This window comes from Oncorhynchus mykiss, chromosome 16 (genome assembly GCF_013265735.2).
Source record: "Oncorhynchus mykiss isolate Arlee chromosome 16, USDA_OmykA_1.1, whole genome shotgun sequence".
Classification (NCBI taxonomy): domain Eukaryota; kingdom Metazoa; phylum Chordata; class Actinopteri; order Salmoniformes; family Salmonidae; genus Oncorhynchus; species Oncorhynchus mykiss.
This window is the reverse complement of record NC_048580.1, coordinates 9,706,994-9,729,715: the sequence shown is the minus strand read 5'-3', so window position 1 is coordinate 9,729,715 and position 22,722 is coordinate 9,706,994. Positions and strand designations below refer to the sequence as shown.

At 44.6% G+C, this 22,722-nt stretch overlaps 1 protein-coding gene across 1 annotated transcript in view; it reads left to right on the top strand.

The window, feature by feature from the left end:
* The window catches only part of LOC110492818 (voltage-dependent T-type calcium channel subunit alpha-1G-like), a 228,544-nt gene that overhangs the window by 152,673 nt on the left and 53,149 nt on the right, over positions 1-22,722 (top strand). The window contains 4 exon segments of the mRNA XM_036945869.1: positions 7,990-8,116; positions 8,788-8,913; positions 10,560-10,649; positions 11,195-11,387. Of these exon segments, the coding sequence (XP_036801764.1) occupies positions 7,990-8,116; positions 8,788-8,913; positions 10,560-10,649; positions 11,195-11,387 (536 nt within the window).

The window sequence follows — 22,722 nt, the reverse complement described above, 5'->3', positions numbered from 1 at the left end:
ACGACAGATTTGTACCTTGTCAGCTCGGGGGTTTGAACTTGCAACCTTCCGGTTACTAGTCCAACGCTCTAACCACTAGGCTACCCTGCCGCCCTGACATGTAGGTAGCGGTAAAGTGACTATGCATAGATAATAATCAGCGAGTAACAGCAGTGTAAAAACAAAGAGGGTCAATGTAAATAGTCTGGGTGGCCATTTGATCAGCAGTCTTATGGCTTGGGTGTAGAAGCTGTTAAGGAGTCTTTTGGACCTAGACTTGGTGCTCCGGTACCGCTTGCCGTTTGGTAGCAGAGAGAACAGTCTGACTTGGGTGACTGGAGTCTTTGACAATTTTTTGGGGCCAATGAGGGTTAAGTGCCTTGCTCAAGGGCACATCGACAGATGATTTCCCTAGCCGGCTCAGGGATTCGGACAAGCAACATTTCGGTTACTGGCCCAAGGTTTTTGTTAGCACCTAAATGTTCCCTTTAAGTCACCTTACGTCACCTTTACGTCCCCTTAAGTCCCCTTAAGTCCCTTTACGTCACCTTTACGTCCCCTTAAGTCCCCTTACGTCACCTTACGTCACCTTTACGTCCCCTTAAGTCCCCTTAAGTCACCTTACGTCACCTTTACGTCACCTTTACGTCCCCTTACGTCACCTTTACGTCCCCTTAACACCTTAAGTCCCCTTAAGTCACCTTAAGTCACCTTATGTCACCTTTACGTTCCCTTAAGTCCCCTTAAGTCACGTTATTTCAACTTAGCTCTACCACAAACCAGCTGCAGCCCCGAACCCCTCCTCCCCTGTCACTACGAGGCTCAGAGGGAAGATAGACTGTTCCAAAATGCCAGGGTGGTGGGGGTCAGGAGTGTTAGCCATGTTGTTTATTGATGTATCCTCTCTGTCTCCCCTCCTGTCATCTGTGTGTTTGGACTCATCCATCTCACCCTGTAGATTATGTAATTACCTGGAGTGTTCTATCCTCATACGCCCTCACCCTGTAGATGATGTAATTATCTGGAGGGTTCTATCCTCATACTCCCTCACCCTGTAGATGATATAATTAACTCCCTCACCCTGTAGATGATGTAATTACCTGGAGGGTTCTATCCTCATACTCCCTCACCCTGTAGATGATGTAATTACCTGGAGTGTTCTATCCTCATACTCCCTCACCCTGTAGATTATATAATTATCTGGAGGGTTCTATCCTCATACTCCCTCACCCTGTAGATGATATAATTATCTGGAGGGTTCTATCCTCATACTCCCTCACCCTGTAGATTATATAATTATCTGGAGGGTTCTATCCTCATACTCCCTCACCCTGTAGATTATATAATTATCTGGAGGGTTCTATCCTCATACTCCCTCACCCTGTAGATTATATAATTTTCTGGAGGGTTCTATCCTCATACTCCCTCACCCTGTAGATGATGTAATTATCTGGAGGGTTCTATCCTCATACTCCCTCACCCTGTAGATGATGTAATTACCTGGAGGGTTCTATCCTCATACTCCCTCACCCTGTAGATTATGTAATTACCTGGAGGGTTCTATCCTCATACTCCCTCACCCTGTAGATAATATAATTATCTGGAGGGTTCTATCCTCATACTCCCTCACCCTGTAGATTATGTAATTATCTGGAGGGTTCTATCCTCATACTCCCTCACCCTGGAGATGATATAATTATCTGGAGGGTCCTATCCTCATACTCCCTCACCCTGTAGATGATGTAATTATCTGGAGGGTTCTATCCTCATACTCCCTCACCCTGTAGATGATGTAATTACCTGGAGGATTCTATCCTCATACTCCCTCACCCTGTAGATGATGTAATTATCTGGAGGGTTCTATCCTCATACTCCCTCACCCTGTAGATGATGTAATTACCTGGAGGGTTCTATCCTCATATTCCCTCACCCTGTAGATTATGTAATTACCTGGAGGGTTCTATCCTCATACTCCCTCACCCTGTAGATGATGTAATTACCTGGAGGGTTCTATCCTCATACTCCCTCACCCTGTAGATGATGTAATTACCTGGAGGGTTTCATCCTCATACTCCCTCACCCTGTAGATGATATAATTATCTGGAGGGTTCTATCCTCATACTCCCTCACCCTGTAGATGATGTAATTTTCTGGAGGGTTCTATCCTCATACTCCCTCACCCTGTAGATGATGTAATTACCTGGAGGGTTCTATCCTCATACTCCCTCACCCTGTAGATGATGTAATTATCTGGAGGGTTCTATCCTCATACTCCCTCACCCTGTAGATGATGTAATTACCTGGAGGGTTCTATCCTCATACTCCCTCACCCTGTAGATGATGTAATTACCTGGAGGGTTCTATCCTCATAACCCTCAACGCTTAGGTCAGGGGAAGGCAACCCTGTTCCTGGAGTGTCGCTGGTACTGAGGATTTTGTTCCAACTACGCCGCACACCTGACCAAATCAAATGAAACAATTCAAATCTAGTCGTGTTGGTCGCATACACATATTTAACTGATGTTATTGCCGGTGTAGTTAAATGCTAATCAGTTCAGTGATTGCCTAAATTCAACACACCTGTTCTTCCAGGATGATTAAATCATAGACGTGAAGTGCCAGGGTGTCCTAGCCCTGCCGTAGACAATGTAATTATCTGGAGGGCTCTATCCTCGTAACCCTCGCCCTGTGACAGCATGCCTCATTAATTACAACAGCCTCCAAACATTATGGAGAAGCATCTCTCTCTCTCTCTCTCTCTCTCTCTCTCTCTCTCTCTCTCTCTCTCTCTCTCTCTCTCTCTCTCTCTCTATGTATGAATAGATATTATGGAAACTGCCTCATTCGGTGTATGACCTTGCCATTAAATACTTGGCTCCCCCTAACAAGCACCTATCCTCCGTGAACTCGCTGACCTCTCGTGTTTCCTCTGTTTCTCTCTAGCGTTCTTGACTTTCTATCTTTACAGTTTTCACTTTCTCTCAAACACAATCTCCTCTTATTGTTGTGGAGGGGATAATAAAATAATGATCAAAATAATAATAATAATAATAATCTATACTTTTTCAGATGATACATAGCTATACAGTATATACCACACAGGAAAAGAGAGAGAGAGACAGAGAGAGAGTTGTTTAGGTCAATTACAGAGCGACCAGCCCAGATGGCGACGCCTGTGGCTCTCCCTCCCCCTCTTCCCCTTCGTTTCTCCTTCCTCGCTCCCCCTCTCCCCCTTCCCCTTCTTCACAAGGCATCAGTGACAGTCAATTGCCCTCATACCTCCAGTTCCTGCTCACCTGACATCTCATCACCTCTCTCTTTTCACTGTAGGTGGTGAATTACGTTTTTGGTCATCACAAATTTGTTACACAAGAAGAGATCAGTCTGTTCCTATCGCCCACCCGGTGCCCTTGGAGAGTACTGGATGACTTCCATCTCCTCACGTCTGCCTTTGATTCATTTCCTTCCACTCCTTTCCTCTTTTGACCTTTTCTCAGTCTCCTCCCACTCACAAGGCAGGCAGGGCGCTTGACCTCATCTTCACTATTGGCTGTTCGCCTACAATTCTCATTTCAACCCCCTTCCAGATCAATGCTTTCTTTCATTTTCTCTCCCTCGCTTCCCCAAACCTAGCCACTCAGATGGTCATGCACCATCAGAATCTTCGTTCTCTCTCTCCAACTGTTCTCTCCTCTTCTATCCTATCATCTCTACCTTATGCTAAATCCTTCTCCCACCTGTCTTCTGTCCTCTTTCCTACTGGCAAGCTAAGCCCTCCCCTCCTGCTCTGTGGCTGAGTGACTCATTGTGAGCTTACAGAACAGGGCTGAGAGCAACTGAGTGAAAATGAAGGAAAACTAAACTTCCAGAGGCCCTATCATCCTTTCACTCCATCTTCTCTACCTTCTACTCCTCTGCTAAAGTCACTTTCTATCACTCTAAATGTCAAACTCTTTGCCACTTTCTCTCACATTTACAGTTTAGTAATTTAGTAAACGGTCTTATTCCAAGCAACTTACAGGAGCAATTAGCACATTGACCGATTTTTCACTTTGCCGGCCTGGAGGATTCTATTCAGCAACCTTTTGGTTACTGGCCCAACGCTCTTATTAATTGCTAGGCTATCTTAAAGAAGTTAGAAGATATCCACTCCTTGAATCCCCTCTCTCTCCAGATGAAATCCTTTGGCTAGTGATGTCCAGTCGCCCGGGAACCTGCCCCTATTGAACCCATCACCTCCTCCCTTCTCCAGACCATCTCTGGAGACCTTCTCCCATTCATCACTTCCCTCATCCACCCGTCCCTGACAAATGGCTGCCTCCGCTTTGACTTCAAGATGGCCAAAGGTCGCTCCCGTCCTCAAGAAACCAACAGTCGACCACTCTGACGTCAACAACTACAGAACAGTATTCCATCTTTGTTTTACTTTCCAAAACACTTGAGCTTGCCCCTGACCTCTGACCCTGATCTCTGACCAACTCTCTCGTTATCTCTCTCAGAACCATAACCAGTCAGACCGCTCTCCTCTGCATCACGGAGGCTCTCAGCCAAAGCTGACCCACTCTCCCTTGTTCTCATCCTCCTATCCACTGCCTTCGACACCGTGACCCATCAGATCCTCCTCTCCACCCTCTCAGGGCTGGGTGTCTCAGGCTCTGCACACTCTTGGATTTTTATCTAGATCTGAGTCTGCAAAAGAAGGTTGACAATGTTTTTACACTGCTGCTACTCCCTGTTTTTTTATTATCTATGCATAGTCACTTTACCCCTACCTACATGTACGAATTACCTTGACTAAGCTGTACCCCCGCACGTTGACTCGGTACCGGTAACCCCTGTATTTAGCCTCATTTTATTCTGTAACTTTTTAAGATTTATTTAGTGAGTATTTTCTTATGTTTATTTTCTTAACTTCTTGGCGCACCCATCCCGTTAGAGGGATCATTTTCGTCAACATCCGCTGAATTGCAGATCGCCAAATTCAAATTAAATTACTAAACATATATTTAATTTTCAGGAAATCACAAGTGCAATATAGCAAAACACAGCTTAGCTTGTTGTTAATCCACCTGGCATGTCAGATTTCAAAAAGGCGTTACAGCAAAAGCTATCCAAGCGTTTATGTTAGGACATCTCTCTCAGCAGACAAAACATTGCAAACAGCTAGCAGCAAAGTAGATTGGTCACGAAAGTCAGAAAAGCAATAAAATGAATCGCTTACCTTTGATGATCTCTGGATGTTTGCACTCACGAGACTCCCAGTTACACAATAAATGGTCCTTTTGTTCCATAAAGATTATTTTTATATCCAAAATACCTCCATTTGGTTGGCGCGTTATGTTCAGAAATCCACAGGCTCGGGCAGTCATGACGGGGCAGACGAAAATTCCAAATAGTATCCGTAAAGTTCATAGAAACATGTCAAATGTTTTTTATAATCAATCCTCAGGTTGTTTTTACAGTAAATAATCGATAATATTTCAACCGGACCGTAGCTTTTTCAATAGGAGAGAGAAAGAAAATGTCTGCTCCAAGCTGTTGCGCATGCAAAACTCTGCCATAGAGAAAGGAATCTGGTTGATATCCCTTTAAATGGAGCGAAGGCAGGCAATGGAACAGAGTGGTTTCAGGAAAAACAGCACTTCCTAGTTGAAATTTCCTCAGGTTTTCACCTGCAATATCAGCTCTGTTATACTCACAGACAATATTTTGACAGTATTTGAAACTTTAGTGTTTTCTATCCTAATCTGACAATTATATGCATTTTCTCGATTCTGGGCCTGAGAAATAGGTAGTTTCATTTGGGTACGTTTTTCATCCAAACATAAAACTACTGCCCCCTACACTCAAGAGGATAAAACTGCATTGTTGATTAAGGGCTTGTAAGTTAGCATTTCACGGTAAGGTCTACACCTGTTGTATTCGGGGAATATGACAATTACGATTTGATTTGATGAGAGGATCTGAGTCTTATCCAGAATGCCATAGCCCGCCTGGTGTTCAACCTTCGCAAGTTCTCCTATTTCACCCCGCTCCTCTTCACCCTCCCCTGGCTTCCATTCGAAGCTCCTATCCACTACAAGACCATAGCACTTGCCTATGGAGTTGCAAGGGGAACTGCCCCTCTCTACCGTCAGGCTAATGCTCAAACCGCAATCATCGCGTAATCATCGGGAGCGTAATCATCGCCTGACACTAATTAGCATAACGCAACGGACAAAAAATCTTCCTAGAAAATCTTCCTAGTCATGAAAAATCTCAAGTGAAATATATTGGAACACAGCTTAGCCTTTTGTTAATCACCCTGTCATCTCAGATTTTCAAAATATGCTTTACAGCCAAAGCTAGACAAGCATTTGTGTAAGTTTATCGATAGCCTAGCATAGCATTATGCCCTGCTAGCAGCAGGCAACCTTGTCACGAAAATCAGAAAAGCAATCAAATTAAATCGTTTACATTTGATGAACTTCGGATGTTTTCACTCACGAGACTCCCAGGTAGATAGCCAAAGTTAATTTGTTCCCAAAATATTATTTTTGTAGGCGAAATAGCTCCGTTTGTTCTTCACGCTTGGCTGAGAAATCGACCGGAAATTGCGGTCACGACAACTCTGAAAAATATTCAAAATTAGCTCCATAATATCGACAGAAACATGGCAAACGTTGTTTATAATCAATCCTCGAGGTGTTTTTCAAATATCTATTCGATAATATATCAACCGAGACAATTGGTTTCTCAGTAGAAGTGATTGGAATAATGGCTACCTCTGTACTTTACGCAAGATTTTCTCCGGGAGCATCATGTGACCACTTGCGCAATGTAGCCCCCTACGGGTATTCTTCAACATAAATGCGTAAAACTATGTCACAATGCTGTAGAAACCTTGGGGAATACGTAGAAAGTGTACATTCACAGCTCAATAGGGACTCTTTGGAACGCAGCACTTTCAAAATATGGGCCACATCCGGATTGGATTTTTCTCAGGCTTTCGCCTGCAACATCAGTTCTGTTATACTCACAGACAATATCTTTACAGTTTTGGAAACGTTAGAGTGTGTTCTATCCAAAGCTGTCAATTATATGCATATTCTAGCATCTTGTCCTGACAAAATATCCCATTTAAAATGTGAATGTTTTTTTTTTTCAAAAATGAAAATACTGTCCTAGAGTCGCAACAGGTTTAAAATAAATCCCCCCCACAAATCATATTTTCACTGACACTGATTTTGCTTGTAGGTACCTTACTTGCTAGGATTTTGTTATGTGGTTGTTCTCTCCCAGCTATAGATGAATGCATATATAATGTATATGTGCAAATATCAGTGTTATTGATCTTGTCTCAGTCAGCCCACGTATCAGCCTTATCCCCATATCCTCCATATATCCTGTCTCAGTCCTTCTCTTAATGAGTTATTGACTTCCTCTCACTCCCTGCACCTCTCTCCCTGAATAAGAACTGCAAACATAAGAACGACTGGACTGAGGACAAAGCTGATCTCAGCATGTTAGATAGTTACAGATATATACTGAGAAAAGCTCAAAAACAAGTAGAGGCAGACAGAGACAGGCAGACAGAGACAGAGAGAGAGAAACAGACAGACAGACAGACAGACAGACAGACAGACAGACAGTATGGTGGAGAGACAGTGAAACGAGAGAGGTACTGGAGGGATGAGGGCAATTGACTGTCACTGATGACCTGTGACAGGAAGGAGGGAGAGGTGAACAACGGGAAGGAGGAGAGGGGGAGGGAGGAAGGAGAAAGGAAGGGGAAGAGGGGGAGGGAGAGCCACAGGCATCTCCATCTGGGCTGGCTGCTCTGTAATTGACCTTAACAACTCTCTCTCTCTCTCTCTCTCTCTCTCTCGCTCTCTTGCTCTCTTTCTCTCTTTCTCTCTCTCTCTCTCTCTCTCTCTCTCCCTCTCTCTCTCTCTCTCTCTCTCTCGCTCTCTCCTGCACTCTTCCTCAGTCTTCCAAGTCTAACATTGTGTTTCTGTCTCTCTCATCCAGTGTGATAAGCAGGGCCCCAGGTCTGAAGCTGGTAGTGGAGACTCTGATGTCGTCTCTAAAGCCCATAGGAAACATTGTGGTCATCTGCTGTGCCTTTTTCATCATCTTTGGTATCCTGGGAGTACAGGTGAGATCGGAACCATTTTTGCACCCCATACAAAAAGGCCTAGCATATTATACATTTTCCCAAAACAATATCAACCAACCAATATCAGGGAAAATGTTTCTTTCAAGTTAGGTTTCACACCTTAATACCTTTGGTGTTAAGGGTTCTTCTGGGCTCCTTCCACACACCCGTCTCTCCTCTTGCCAGTGACAATGTTGGAACTGACAAGTGGCTAATATGTCATTACGCATAAGCACCCTCTTCTCCATTCACCCCCTGCCAGGGCTCTTAGGTCGTACATCAGCAGGAAAGTGCTCTTCCGGGTGGTTTCCACGATATAACTGAGGGCTCAACCCTGCTTGTCAAGTCGTATAGCTGGATAAGATGTGGTCGTAAGCCCGCTGTCCAATTTACACTTAATGTTCTGTGTGTCCTTGGAGTCACAGAAATATGTTACCTGTGTGTATGTGCTTGTTTGGTGTCTGCGTCTGTGCATGAGTTACATGCTACCAATCACGAGAGGACATGCAAGGTCACTACGGAATCCTCTCATGGGATATGGCCTGAAGACCAATTGGTAATTACAATAAAGTTGGCATTAGTGTGACCACGTGTGTGTGTGTGTGTGTGTGTGTGTGTGTGTGTGTGTGTGTGTGTGTGTGTGTGTGTGTGTGTGTGTTTTCTCTCTCCAGCTCTTCAAGGGGAAGTTCTTTGCGTGTCAGGGAGAGGACGTGAGAAACGTCACTAACAAGTCAGACTGTATGATGGCCAACTACAAGTGGGTCAGACAGCAGTACAACTTTGACAACCTGGCACAGGTACCATTCACAACACAACCAGACACAGGTACCATTCACAACACAACCAGACACAGGTACCATTCACAACACAACCTGACACATGTACCATTCACAACACAACCAGACACAGGTACCATTCACAACACAACCAGACACAGGTACCATTCACAACACAACCAGACACAGGTACCATTCACAACACAACCAGACACAGGTACCATTCACAACACAACCAGACACAGGTACCATTCACAACACAACCTGACACAGGTACCATTCACAACACAACCAGACACAGGTACCATTCACAACACAACCAGACACAGGTACCATTCACAACACAACCAGACACAGGTACCATTCACAACACAACCAGACACAGGTACCATTCACAACACAACCTGACACAGGTACCATTGACAACACAACCTGACACAGGTACCATTCACAACACAACCTGACACAGGTACCATTCACAACACAACCAGACACAGGTACCATTCACAACACAACCTGACACAGGTACCATTCACAACACAACCTGACACAGGTACCATTCACAACACAACCAGACACAGGTACCATTCACAACACAACCTGACACAGGTACCATTCACAACACAACCTGACACAGGTACCATTCACAACACAACCTGACACAGGTACCATTCACAACACAACCTGACACAGGTACCATTCACAACACAACCTGACACAGGTACCATTCACAACACAACCTGACACAGGTACCATTCACAACACAACCAGACACAGGTACCATTCACAACACAACCAGACACAGGTACCATTCACAACACAACCAGACACAGGTACCATTCACAACACAAACTGACCCAGGTACCATTCACAACACAACCAGACACAGGTACCATTCACAACACAACCAGACACAGGTACCATTCACAACACAACCAGACACAGGTACCATTCACAACACAAACTGACCCAGGTACCATTCACAATACTTACAGAGATGTTGTATATCCTCTACTTTCTTTCTAAACTGCCCTCGTGGAAAACTTGTTTGTGACAGATACTTGTGATGGTATCACAACCTACTGTAGGTAGCATAGCGGTTAGGAGCGTTGGGCCAGTAACAGAAAGGTTTGAATCTCGAGCCGACTAAGTGACAAATCTGACAATGTGCCCTTGAGCAAGGCACGTAACCCTAATGGCTTCTGTAAGTCACTCTAGATACGAGTGTCTGCTAAACGACGTAAATGTGTGATGTTCTCCCTCTCTCGCCAGGCTCTGATGTCTCTGTTCGTGCTGGCCTCTAAGGATGGTTGGGTTGATATCATGTGTGATGTTCTCCCTCTCTCGCCAGGCTCTGATGTCTCTGTTCGTGCTGGCCTCTAAGGATGGTTGGGTTGATATAATGTGTGATGTTCTCCCTCTCTCGCCAGGCTCTGATGTCTCTGTTCGTGCTGGCCTCTAAGGATGGTTGGGTTGATATCATGTGTGATGTTCTCCCTCTCTTGCCAGGCTCTGATGTCTCTGTTCGTTCTGGCCTCTAAGGATGGTTGGGTTGATATCATGTAGGATGTTCTCCCTCTCTCGCCAGGCTCTGATGTCTCTGTTCGTGCTGGCCTCTAAGGATGGTTGGGTTGATATCATGTGTTATGTTCTCCCTCTCTCGCCAGGCTCTGATGTCTCTGTTCGTTCTGGCCTCTAAGGATGGTTGGGTTGATATCATGTATGATGGATTAGATGCAGTGGGAGTCAACCAACAGGTATACAACACACACACACACACACACACACACTCTGTTCCCTAGCGATACAGTAGCAGCTGTAGAACAAAGGCTTGGTTGGCCAGAGGCAGAGGAGTCTTGATTTTTACGTCAGCATTTCTGTCTGTGCTTCAGGAAACTTGTCATTGTTCTTCTCTGAGCTGCTTACTGTCCAACATTCTTCCGCATGCCCTGTGCACTGGATCTATGTATACATTTAGCTTTACTGATATACTGTGTTGTATTAAAAAAATAAACTGAATTATTCATGCATGGATTTATGCATTCGTATCTATGATTTAAAGTGTTGACTGGAGCAGCAGGATAGGTAGGTGTGTGACGGTGTCCTGGCATCTGGTAGTGTGTTCTTCTCTAGGTGGATAGAGACACACAGACACACACACACACACACACACACAGACACACACACACACACACACACACACAGACACACAGACACACACACACACACAGACACACACACACACAGCGTTTGCCGTTAGAACGTCGCCACAGCGCTCGTTAACGTGTGTCTCCCCCTCCAGCCGCAGCTGAACCACAACCCCTGGATGCTCCTCTACTTCATCTCCTTCCTGCTCATCGTCAGCTTCTTCGTGCTCAACATGTTCGTGGGCGTGGTGGTGGAGAACTTCCACAAGTGTCGTCGCAGCCAGGAGGCCGAGGAGGCCAAGCGCAGGGAGGAGAAGAGACTGAAACGGATGGAGAAAAAGAGACGGAGTAAGGAGAAGGAGATGGCTGGTCGGTAGTCTTTCCACATCTTTCTGAGTCCTGCTTGTTTTGGTTTGATTCGCTTTGATTTGACCGAAGCCAAGCGATTGAGAGGGAACGCGTTAGACCTGAAGTCGCTGCTATTTCTACTGTAGAAGTCCTTTTTCTTTCTATTTCCCCCCCTGCTAGTTGTCCTCTCTCTGCCTGGTGGTCAGCGGTCACCCATTCTGGTCCTGGAGAGCTACTTTGGTTCCAGCCCACCAGTAACTGTAAAACCTGGATGAGTGTTAGTTCTGGGCTGGAACAAAAAGCACACACACACCGAGTCTCTCTCCAGGATCGGAGTTGGTGCGCTGGTCTAGTAGAATAGACACCCCGCCCCCTTTTCCTGCCTGGCCTATCATAGAGAGCATACTTATGACCGCCCCCTTGGAGCATGCCCAGTGAGTACTGGTGGGCGGGACTTGCATGATGTGGCACTTCCACAGGTAGAGGGAGGGGGGTGGGGTGAGGGGAAGGTAACGCCCCCTTCTATATCCCAACTCATTTCCTGCATATAGTTGTAGTACAGCCGGAGGGGTAGGTAGAACTACAAACCAAACTAGGAAGTGCCTAGATGCTGATCTAGGGTCTGATCTAATGGCTTCCTTCATATAGTAAAGGTTAGGGTTATACGATGGTCAGCAGATCCTAGATCTGTCCCCACCGCCCCTCCAGCTGTACAGGAACGGGTTACCAGACGCCCGATGTCGCCTCTCTCTATAGTAATTCCACTGCCTTCGAACCCCAGACATTGGACAAGAGAAGAGTTCATTCAGTCACTCACACCCTCTCACACACATTCAGTCACTCACACCCTCTCACACACATTCAGTCACTCACACCCTCTCACACACATTCAGTCACTCACACCCTCTCACACACATTCAGTCACTCACTCACTCTCACACACATTCAGTCACTCACTCACTCTCACACACATTCAGTCACTCACTCCCTCTCACACACATTCAGTCACTCACACCCTCTCACACACATTCAGTCACTCACACACATTCAGTCACTCACTCCCTCTCGCACACATTTAATCACTCACACAGAATGAACTCACTCCCTCTCACACACATTCAATCACTCACACAGAACGAACATACATTCAGTCACTCACTCCCTCTCATTCACTCCCGAACACACACGGTCTCTCTCTCTCACGCCTCTTATGCTCAACCTCTCACACACTCCTGTGTCTGTACAGACATGTAATATAAGACCCTTCATATCCATTGGTTTCTTTCTCAGTTTATAGTTTTCTATAGTTTATAGTGTATCTATAGTTTATAGTGTATCTATAGTGTGTTTATAGTGTGTTTATAGTGTGTTTATAGTGTATCTACAGTTTATAGTGTATCTATAGTGTGTTTATAGTGTGTTTATAGTGTGTTTATAGTGTATCTATAGTGTGTATCTATAGTGTGCTTATAGTGTATCTATAGTGTGTTTATAGGGCATCTATAGTGTGTTTATAGGGTATCTATAGTGTGTTTATAGGGTATCTATAGTGTGTTTATAGGGTATCTATAGTGTGTTTATAGGGTATCTATAGTGTGTTTATAGGGTATCTATAGTGTGTTTATAGGGTATTTATAGTGTGTTTATAGGGTATCTATTGTGTGTTTATAGGGTATATATAGTGTGTTTATAGGGTATCTATAGTGTGTTTATAAGGTATCTATAGTGTGTTTATAGGGTATCTATAGTGTGTTTATAGGGTATCTATAGTGTGTTTATAGGGTATCTATAGTGTGTTTATAAGGTATCTATAGTGTGTTTATAAGGTATCTATAGTGTGTTTATAGGGTATCTATAGTGTGTTTATAGGGTATCTATAGTGTGTTTATAGGGTATCTATAGTGTGTTTATAGGGTATCTATAGTGTGTTTATAGGGTATCTATAATGTGTTTATAGGGTATCTATAGTGTGTTTATAGGGTATCTATAGTGTGTTTATAGGGTATCTATAATGTGTTTATAGGGTATCTATTGTGTGTTTATAGGGTATCTATAGTGTGTTTATAAGGTATCTATAGTGTGTTTATAGGGTATCTATAGTGTGTTTATAGGGTATCTATAGTGTGTTTATAGGGTATCTATAGTGTGTTTATAGGGTATCTATAGTGTGTTTATAGGGTATCTATAGTGTGTTTATAGGGTATCTATAGTGTGTTTATAGGGTATCTATAGTGTGTTTATAGGGTATCTATAGTGTGTTTATAGGGTATCTATAGTGTGTTTATAAGGTATCTATAGTGTGTTTATAAGGTATCTATAGTGTGTTTATAAGGTATCTATAGTGTGTTTATAGGGTATCTATAGTGTGTTTATAGGGTATCTATAGTGTGTTTATAGGGTATCTATAGTGTGTTTATAGGGTATCTATAGTGTGTTTATAAGGTATCTATAGTGTGTTTATAAGGTATCTATAGTGTGTTTATAGGGTATCTATAGTGTGTTTATAGGGTATCTATAGTGTGTTTATAAGGTATCTATAGTGTGTTTATAGGGTATCTATAGTGTGTTTATAGGGTATCTATAGTGTGTTTATAGGGTATCTATAGTGTGTTTATAAGGTATCTATAGTGTGTTTATAAGGCATCTATAGTGTGTTTATAAGGCATCTATAGTGTGTTTATAAGGTATCTATAGTGTGTTTATAAGGTATCTATAGTGTGTTTATAGGGTATCTATAGTGTGTTTATAGGGTATCTATAGTGTGTTTATAGGGTATCTATAGTGTGTTTATAAGGTATCTATAGTGTGTTTATAAGGCATCTATAGTGTGTTTATAAGGTATCTATAGTGTGTTTATAGGGTATCTATAGTGTGTTTATAAGGTATCTATAGTGTGTTTATAGGGTATCTATAGTGTGTTTATAGGGTATCTATAGTGTGTTTATAAGGCATCTATAGTGTGTTTATAAGGTATCTATAGTGTGTTTATAAGGTATCTATAGTGTGTTTATAGGGTATCTATAGTGTGTTTATAGGGTATCTATAGGGTGTTTATAGGGTATCTATAGTGTGTTTATAGGGTATCTATAGTGTGTTTATAGGGTATATATAGTGTGTTTATAGGGTATCTATAGTGTGTTTATAGGGTATCTATAGTGTGTTTATAGGGTATATATAGTGTGTTTATAGGGTATCTATAGTGTGTTTATAGGGCATCTATAGTGTGTTTATAGGGTATCTATAGTGTGTTTATAGGGCATCTATAGTGTGTTTATAGGGTATCTACACCGGTTGAATATCGGGATCGTTTTTGTTTTATTAAATCTGTCACTTCAAGCTTGTTATTTGTCTGTTGCTTGGAAACCTTTTCTTCACAGTTGTAACTGAAATGGTAAACATGTTGACAGATTGAGAGCACGTCTGAATTAATGTATGTACAGTTAAGGTATAGCCCTTATGAATGGGCAGGTTTCAGAATCTATTGCTATCTTTTCTGGTTGACACAAGGGTTTTGGAGGAGTTGTTTTCCTCGTGTAGAGGTTGCTTGACTTTTCTGAAAGAGTTTAACTACACCAGAGTGGCTCTTTTTGTATTTCAATGATTTGTGACACAGATCTTTTGAATTTGGGATTTGAAAATAGGCGATCGACTGTTTACAAAATCTCCAACTGAGTCCTTGAATCCTGACTCCTTTATCAAGTGTATCAAGGAGCTCACACTGGAATAAGTTGAAAAGACTGAAGTATGTGCTCGACCCAGCGCTATCATATTCATCTATTATCCCGTGCCCGTCTCCCACTCGTCCCCCTGACTCTCTCTCATCCAATCCAGTGGGTTTTCTACCCACGCTCAGACTCTACCACAGCCTCTAGGTTTTCCTACCCACGCTCAGACTCTACCACAGCCTCTAGGTTGTCTACCCACGCTCAGACTCTACCACACCCTCTAGGTTGTCTACCCACGCTCACACTCTACCACAGCCTCTAGGTTGTCTACCCACGCTCAGACTCTACCACAGCCTCTAGGTTGTCTACCCACGCTCAGACTCTACCACAGCCTCTAGGTTGTTTACCCACGCTCAGACTATACCACAGCCTCTAGGTTGTCTACCCACACTCAAACTCTACCACAGCCTCAATGTTGTCTACCCACGCTCAGACTCTACCACAGCCTCTAGGTTGTCTACCCACGATCAGACTCTACCACAGCCTCTAGGTTGTCTACCCACGCTCACACTCTTCCACGGCCTTTAGGTTGTCTACCCACGCTCAGACTCTACCACAGCCTCTATGTTGTCTACCCACGCTCAGATTCTACCACCGCCTTTAGGTTGTCTACCCATGCTAATGCAGGGGGAAGAGAGTGTGTGTCACAAGCACCAGATGGTAGCAGAGCAGACTGTCAAAACATACAGGATCAACCCTCTCCCCCTCCTTTTCCCTCTCCTTATCCCTTTCTCTCCCTCTCTGCTTCACTCTCTCTCTCTCTCTCTCTCTCTCTCTCTCTCTCTCTCTCTCTCTCTCTCTCTCTCATTTCCCTCTCTCTTTATCCACCCCCGTCTCTCTCTCCCTCTCTCTCCTTCTCCTTTTCTCTCTCTCTTTATCTCATTCTCTCTCCCTCTCAATTTTCCCCTCTTTAATTCCATCTCTCTCTCCCTCCCCCTCTCTCCCTCCCTCTCTCGTTATCTCACGCCCTCCCTCTCTGCTTCCCTCTCTTTATCTCTCTCCCTTTCTCCCTCTCCCTCGCCACTTACCTGTCTCACTCTCTTTGTCTCTCTCTCTCTCTCGATCTCTCTCCCTCTCCCTCTCTGCTTTCCTCTTTCGCTTTATCTCCCTCGCTCCCTCTCATTTTCCCTCTCTCTCTCTTTAATCCCCTCTCTCTCCAATTCCCTCTCTCTCAATTCATCCCCCTCTCCCTCTCTTTATCTCTCTCTCTCTCTCTTTCGCTCTCTTTATAATTTTCTCTCTCTCTCTCGCTCTCCCTCTCTCGCCCTCTCCGTTTCCCTCGATCTCTCTTTGTCAATTCATTTAAATACAATTTAAGAGCTTTATTGGCATGGGAAATATTAACAAAGCAAGACAATAAACAAAAGTGAAATAAACAATACAAATGAACAGTAAACATCACACTCACAAAAGTTCCAAAGTAATAGATATTACAAATGTCATATTTGTTCAAAATAGTTAAAGTACAAAAGAGAAAATAAATAAACACAGTTGAAGTCGGAAGTTTACATACACCTTAGTCAAACACATTTAAACCCAGTTTTTCACCATTTCTGACATTTAATCCCAGTAAATATCCCCGGCAATAGGTCAGTTAGGATCATAACTTCACGGTGCTTCACAGTTGGCATGATGTCCTTCAGCTAGCAAGCCTCCCCCTTTTTCTTCCAAACATTCAACTTCAACTGTAGGTTGTACTTACAATGGCGTTTATTCTTCCCTCTATATAACCCTATCCCCATTCCTCTCTATAGTTCTACTTCTATTAAATCCACTGAGACAGGCAGACAGGCAGACAGGCAGACAGACAGACAGACAGACAGACAGGCAGGCAGGCAGGCAGACAGGCAGACAGACAGACAGACAGTCAGACACAACAGACACGACAGACACGACAGACAGACACAACAGACACGACAAGCCGACCCCAATTATGTCCCCAGACATACAGACAGACAGACAGACAGACAGACAGACAGACAGACAGACAGACAGACAGACAGACAGATAGACAGACAGACAGACAGACAGACAGACAGACACAAAGACAGACAGACACGTCAGACACGACAGACAAGCAGACAGACACAACAGACATGACAGACAGACAGATACAACAGACATGACAGACAGACAGACACAACATACATGACAGACAGACACAACAGACAGGCAGACAGACACGACAGACAGACAGACAGACACGACAGACACGACAGACAGGCATACAGACAGACAGACAGACAGACAGACAGACAGACAGACACAACAGACAGGCATACAGACAGACAGACAGACAGACACAACAAGCCGACCCCAATTATGTCCCTTACAGCCTATTATTGTTGTTCTGTTTAATTGTATTAGGGAAGTCAGCACTGAGTACTCAAAAGGGTGTGTGTGTGTATGGGTGTGTGCAGGCGTGCATGTGCATTTGTGTGTGTGTATATGTGTGTGTGCAGGCGTGCATGTGCGTTTGTGTGTGTGTCTAATTATCTAACACGCAAGCAAACCATTTTCTTTAGCTAAACTTGGCAATTGCCTCTTTTCACAACCGACTTTGGAGGGGAAGAGAGGCGGAGAGGACGATAGTAGAGGAGGAGAGGAGGAGAGGAGGAAAGTAGAGGAGGAGGAGAGGAGGATAGTAGAGGAGGAGAGGAGGAAAGTAGAGGAGGAGAGGAGGAGAGGACGATAGTAGAGGAGGAGAAGAGGAGGATAGTAGAGGAGGAGAGGAGGAAAGTAGAGGAGGACAGGAGGAAAGTAGAGGAGTAGAGAGGATAGAGGAGAGAAGAGGAGGAGAGGAGGATAGTAGAGGAGGAGAGGAGGAAAGGAGGAAAGTAGAGGAGGAGAGGAGATAGGAGAGGAGGAGGAGAGGAGGATAGTAGAGGAGGATAGGAGAGGAGGATAGGAGAGGAGGAAAGGAGAGGATAGTAGAGGAGGAGAGGAGGATAGGAGAGGAGGAAAGTAGAGGAGGATAGGAGAGGAGGAGAGGAGGATAGTAGAGGAGGAGAGGAGGATAGTAGAGGAGGAGAGGAGGAGGAGTTAGGAGAGGAGGAGAGGAGGAGGAGAGAGGAGAGGAAAGGAGGAGAGGAGGATGAGAGAGGAGAGTAGAGGAGGAGAGGAGGAGGAGAGAGGAGAGGAGAGGAGGAGGAGAGGAGAGGAGGAGAGGAGGAGGAGAGGAGGAGGAGAGGAGGAGAGGAGAGGAGGAGAGGAGAAGAAGAGAATAGTCAAGGAGGAGAGGAGAAGGAGAGGAAGATAGTAGAGGATAGGAGAGGAGGAGATGAGAGGAGGAGAATAGCATAGTAGAGGAGGAGGAGGAGGAGGAGAGGAGGATAGTAGAGGAAGAAGATAGGAGGATAGGAGAGGGGGAGAGGAGGAAAGTAGAGGAGGAGGAGAGGAGGAGATGAAGAGGAGAGGAGGAGGCGAGGAGGAGAGGTGGAGAAGAAGAGGATAGTTGAGGAGAGGAGGAGAGGAGAGAGGAGGAGGAGAGAGGAGGAGGAGAGGAGGCTAGTAGAGGAGGAGAGGAGGATAGTAGAGGAGGAGAGGAGGATAGTAGAGGGGGAGGAGAGGAGGAGAGGAGGAGCAGAGGAGGAGAGGTGGAGGAGGAGAGGAGGAGGAGAGGAGGATAGGAGAGGAGGAGGAGAGGAGGATAGTAGAAGAGGAGAGGAGAAGAGGAGGAAGAGAGAGGAGAGGAGCGGAGGAGAGGAGGAGGAGAGGAGGCGGAGAGGAGGAGGAGAGGAGGAGTAGAGGAGGATAGTAGAGGAGGAGGAGAGGAGGAGAGGAGAGGAGGATAGGTGGAGGAGAGGAGGAGGAGAGGAGAGGAGGATAGTAGAGGAGGAGGAGAGGAGGATAGGTGGAGGAGAGTAGGAGGAGAGTAGGAGGAGAGGAGGATAGAAGAGGAGGAGAGGAGGAGGAGAGGAGGATAGTAGAGGAGAAGAGGAGGAGAGGAGGAGAGGAGGATTGTAGAGGAGAAGAGGAGGAAAGTAGAGGAGGAGAAGAGGATAGGAGGAGGGGAGGAGGATAATAGAGGAAAGGAGAATAGTAGAGGAGGAGAGGAGGAGCAGAGGAGGAGAGGAGGAGAGGAGGAGAGGAGAATAGTAGAGGAGGTGCAGAGAAGGAGAGGAGGAGAGGAGGAGAGGAGGGGAGGTGGATGGTAGAGGAGGAGGATAGGAGTAGAGGAGGAGAGGAGGAGAGGAGGGGAGGTGGATGGTAGAGGAGGAGCAGAGGAGGAGAGGAGGAGAGGAGGAGAGGAGTGGAGGTGGATGGTAGAGGAGGAGGATAGGAGGAAAGAAGGATATAAAAGAGGGGATAAGGGAGAGGAGAGAAAAAGAGATGGACATGAGTCAGTCAGGGTGTAGGGGATGAGAGGAGGAAGGGAGATGTGAGGAGGGAGGGAAGTGAGGATGATAAAATGGGGTTGCACTTCATCCATGTTTCTCAAATGTCAAAGTTTAAAGGATTGGGTTAAGTTTAGATATTAACACTGAATGGTTAAGGTAAGGGTTAAGGTTTGGGATAGGCTAAAAACAAGCATCTCAAAAACAACTTTCTATTGTTGGATTCGAACTTGCAACTTTTGGAGTAAGAGGCATTAACTCTGCATGATTAACGTAATGGTTAAGGTCCCATCGTCGTCAACAAATATTTTTGGGGCTCCCGAGTCGCAGAGCGGTCTAAGGCACTGCATCTCAGTGCCAAAGGCGTCACTACAGTTCCTGGTTTGATTCCAGGCTGTATCATAACCGACCGTGAGTCCCACAGAGCAGCGCACAATTTGCCCAGCATCGTCCGGGTTTGGCCGGGGAAGGCCGTCATTGTAAATAAGCATTTGTTTTTAAGTGACTTGCCTAGTTAAAATAAAGGTTAAATAAAATTAAAATCCTTTGGCCCTTTGGGATCAGAAACAGATGCCCCATCCCGTCCACAATGCCCTATCAAAATCAAAATTGACTTGAAGAACCTACAGCGCTCACTGTTGCCCCTAGTGGCCAGTTTCCACGTCATCTCCCGACGTCCTCAGACATGGATGGACGTCGAATTCTGACTTGTATCACAGGTGACCTGACTGGGTCAATCTATACTTTACCTAACCAGCACACACACAGGAGGCTTATGGTGACACTCTGATATTCTCCCCTACCTAGTGGTGAGACGTATAGATGGAGAAAGGGAGGCGGAAAGGTTGAGGGAGGGAATCAGAAAGACAGGGAGAGTCAAAGAGGGGGGGAGCGAGAGAGAGAGACTGAGAGAGATGAGAGACAGAGAGAGAGAGATGAGAGACAGAGAGAGAGAGAGAGATGAGAGACAGAGAGAGAGAGAGAGAGATTAGAGACAGAGACAGAGAGAGATGAGAGACAGAGAGAGATGAGAGACACAGAGAGAGAGAGATGAGAGACAGAGAGAGAGAGAGAGATGAGAGACAGAGAGAGATGAGAGACAGAGAGAGATGAGAGAGAGAGATGAGAGACAGAGAGAGATGAGAGATGAGAGACAGAGAGAGATGAGAGAGAGAGAGATGAGAGAGATGAGAGAAAGAGATGAGACAGAGAGAGAGAGAGATCAGAGATCACTGCCCACAAAATGAGGTGGAAACTGAGCTGCACTTCCTAACCTCCTGCTCAAAGTATGACCATATTAAAAAAACATATTTCCCTCAGATTACACAGATCCACAAAGAATTCGAAAACAAATGAAATTCCACAGTGTGCCATCACAGCAGCAAGATTTGTGACCTGTTGCCACGAGAAAAGGGCAACCAAGTGAAGAACAAACACCATTGTAAATACAACCCATATTTATGCTTATTTATTTTATATAGTGTCCTTTAACCATTTGTACATTGTTAAAACACTGTATACATATATAATATGACATGTGTAATGTCTTTATTGTTTTGAAACGTCTGTATGTGTAATGTTTACTTTTAATTTTTATTGTTTATTTCACTTTATATATTCACTTTATATATTATCCAACTCACTTGCTTTTTAATGTTAACACATGTTTCCCGTACCAATAAAGCCCTTGAATTGAATTGAGAGAGAGAGAGATCAGAGAGAGATGAGAGAGAGAGAGAAAGAGATGAGAGAGATGAGAGACAGAGAGAGACAGAGAGACAGAGAGAGAGAGAGAGAGATCAAAGAGAGATGAGAGACAGAGAGAGAGATCAGAGCGAGATGAGAGACAGAGAGACAGATGAGAGGAAGAGATGAGAGAGACAGAGAGAGAGAGATCAGAGAGAGATGAGAGACAGAGAGAGACAGAGAGAGAGAGAGATCAGAGAGAGTGATGAGAGAGAGAGAGAGAGAGAGACAGAGAGAGAGAGAGAGAGAGATCAGAGAGACAAAGAGAGATGAGAGACAGATAGAGAGAGATCAGAGAGAGATGAGAGACAGAGAGACAGATGAGAGAAAGAGATGAGAGAGACAGAGATGAGAGAGACAGAGAGAGACAGAGAGAGGTATGGGAGACAGAGAGACAGAGAGAGGGAGAGATCAGAGGGGGAGAGAGAGATCAGAGAGAAATGAGAGACAGAGAGAGACAGAGAGAGGTATGGGAGACAGAGAGAGGGAGAGATCAGAGAGAGAGAGAGATCAGAGAGAGATGAGAGAAAGAGATGAGAGAGACAGAGAGATCAGAGAGAGATGAGAGACAGAGAGAGACAGAGAGAGGTATGGGAGACAGAGAGAGGGAGAGATCAGAGAGAGAGTGATCAGAGAGAGATGAGAGACAGAGAGACAGATGAGAGAAAGAGATCAGAGAGAGACAGAGAGAGAGAGATCAGAGAGAGACAGAGAGACAGAGAGAGAGAGAGAGAGAGAGATCAGAGAGAGATGAGAGACAGAGAGAGACAGAGAGAGGTATGGGAGACAGAGAGACAAATCCAATTTTGATGGGTGAAATATCACAGACTTGTGACCTGTTGCAACAAGAAAAGGTCAACCAGTGAAGAACAAACGCCATTGTAAATACAATCCATATTTATGTTTATTTATTTTCCCTTTCATACTTTAACCATTTGCACATTGTTACAAAACTGTATATACATTGAGGGAAAAAAGTATTTGATCCCCTGCTGATTTTGTATGTTTGCACACTGACAAAGAAATTATCAGTCTATAATTTTAATGGTAGGTTTATTTGAACAGTGACAGACAGATTAACAACAAAAAATGTATAAATTGATCTGCATTTTAATGAGGGAAATACGTATTTGACCCCTCTGCAAAACATGACTTAGTACTTGGTGGCAAAACCCTTATTGGCAATCACAGAGGTCAGACGTTTCCTGTAGTTGGCCACCAGGTTTGCACACATCTCAGGAGGGATTTTGTCTCACTCCTTCTCCAAGTCATTAAGGTTTCGAAGATGATGTTTGGCATCTCGAACCTTCAGCTCCCTCCACATATTTTCGATGGGATTAAGGTCTGGAGACTGGCTAGGCCACTCCAGGACCTTAATGTGCTTCTTCTAGAGCCACTCCTTTGTTGCCTTGGCCGTGTGTTTTGGGTCATAGTCATGCTGGAATACCCATCCACGACCCATTTCAATGCCCTGGCTGAGGGAAGGAGGTTCTCACCCAAGATTTGACGGTACATGACCCCATCCAT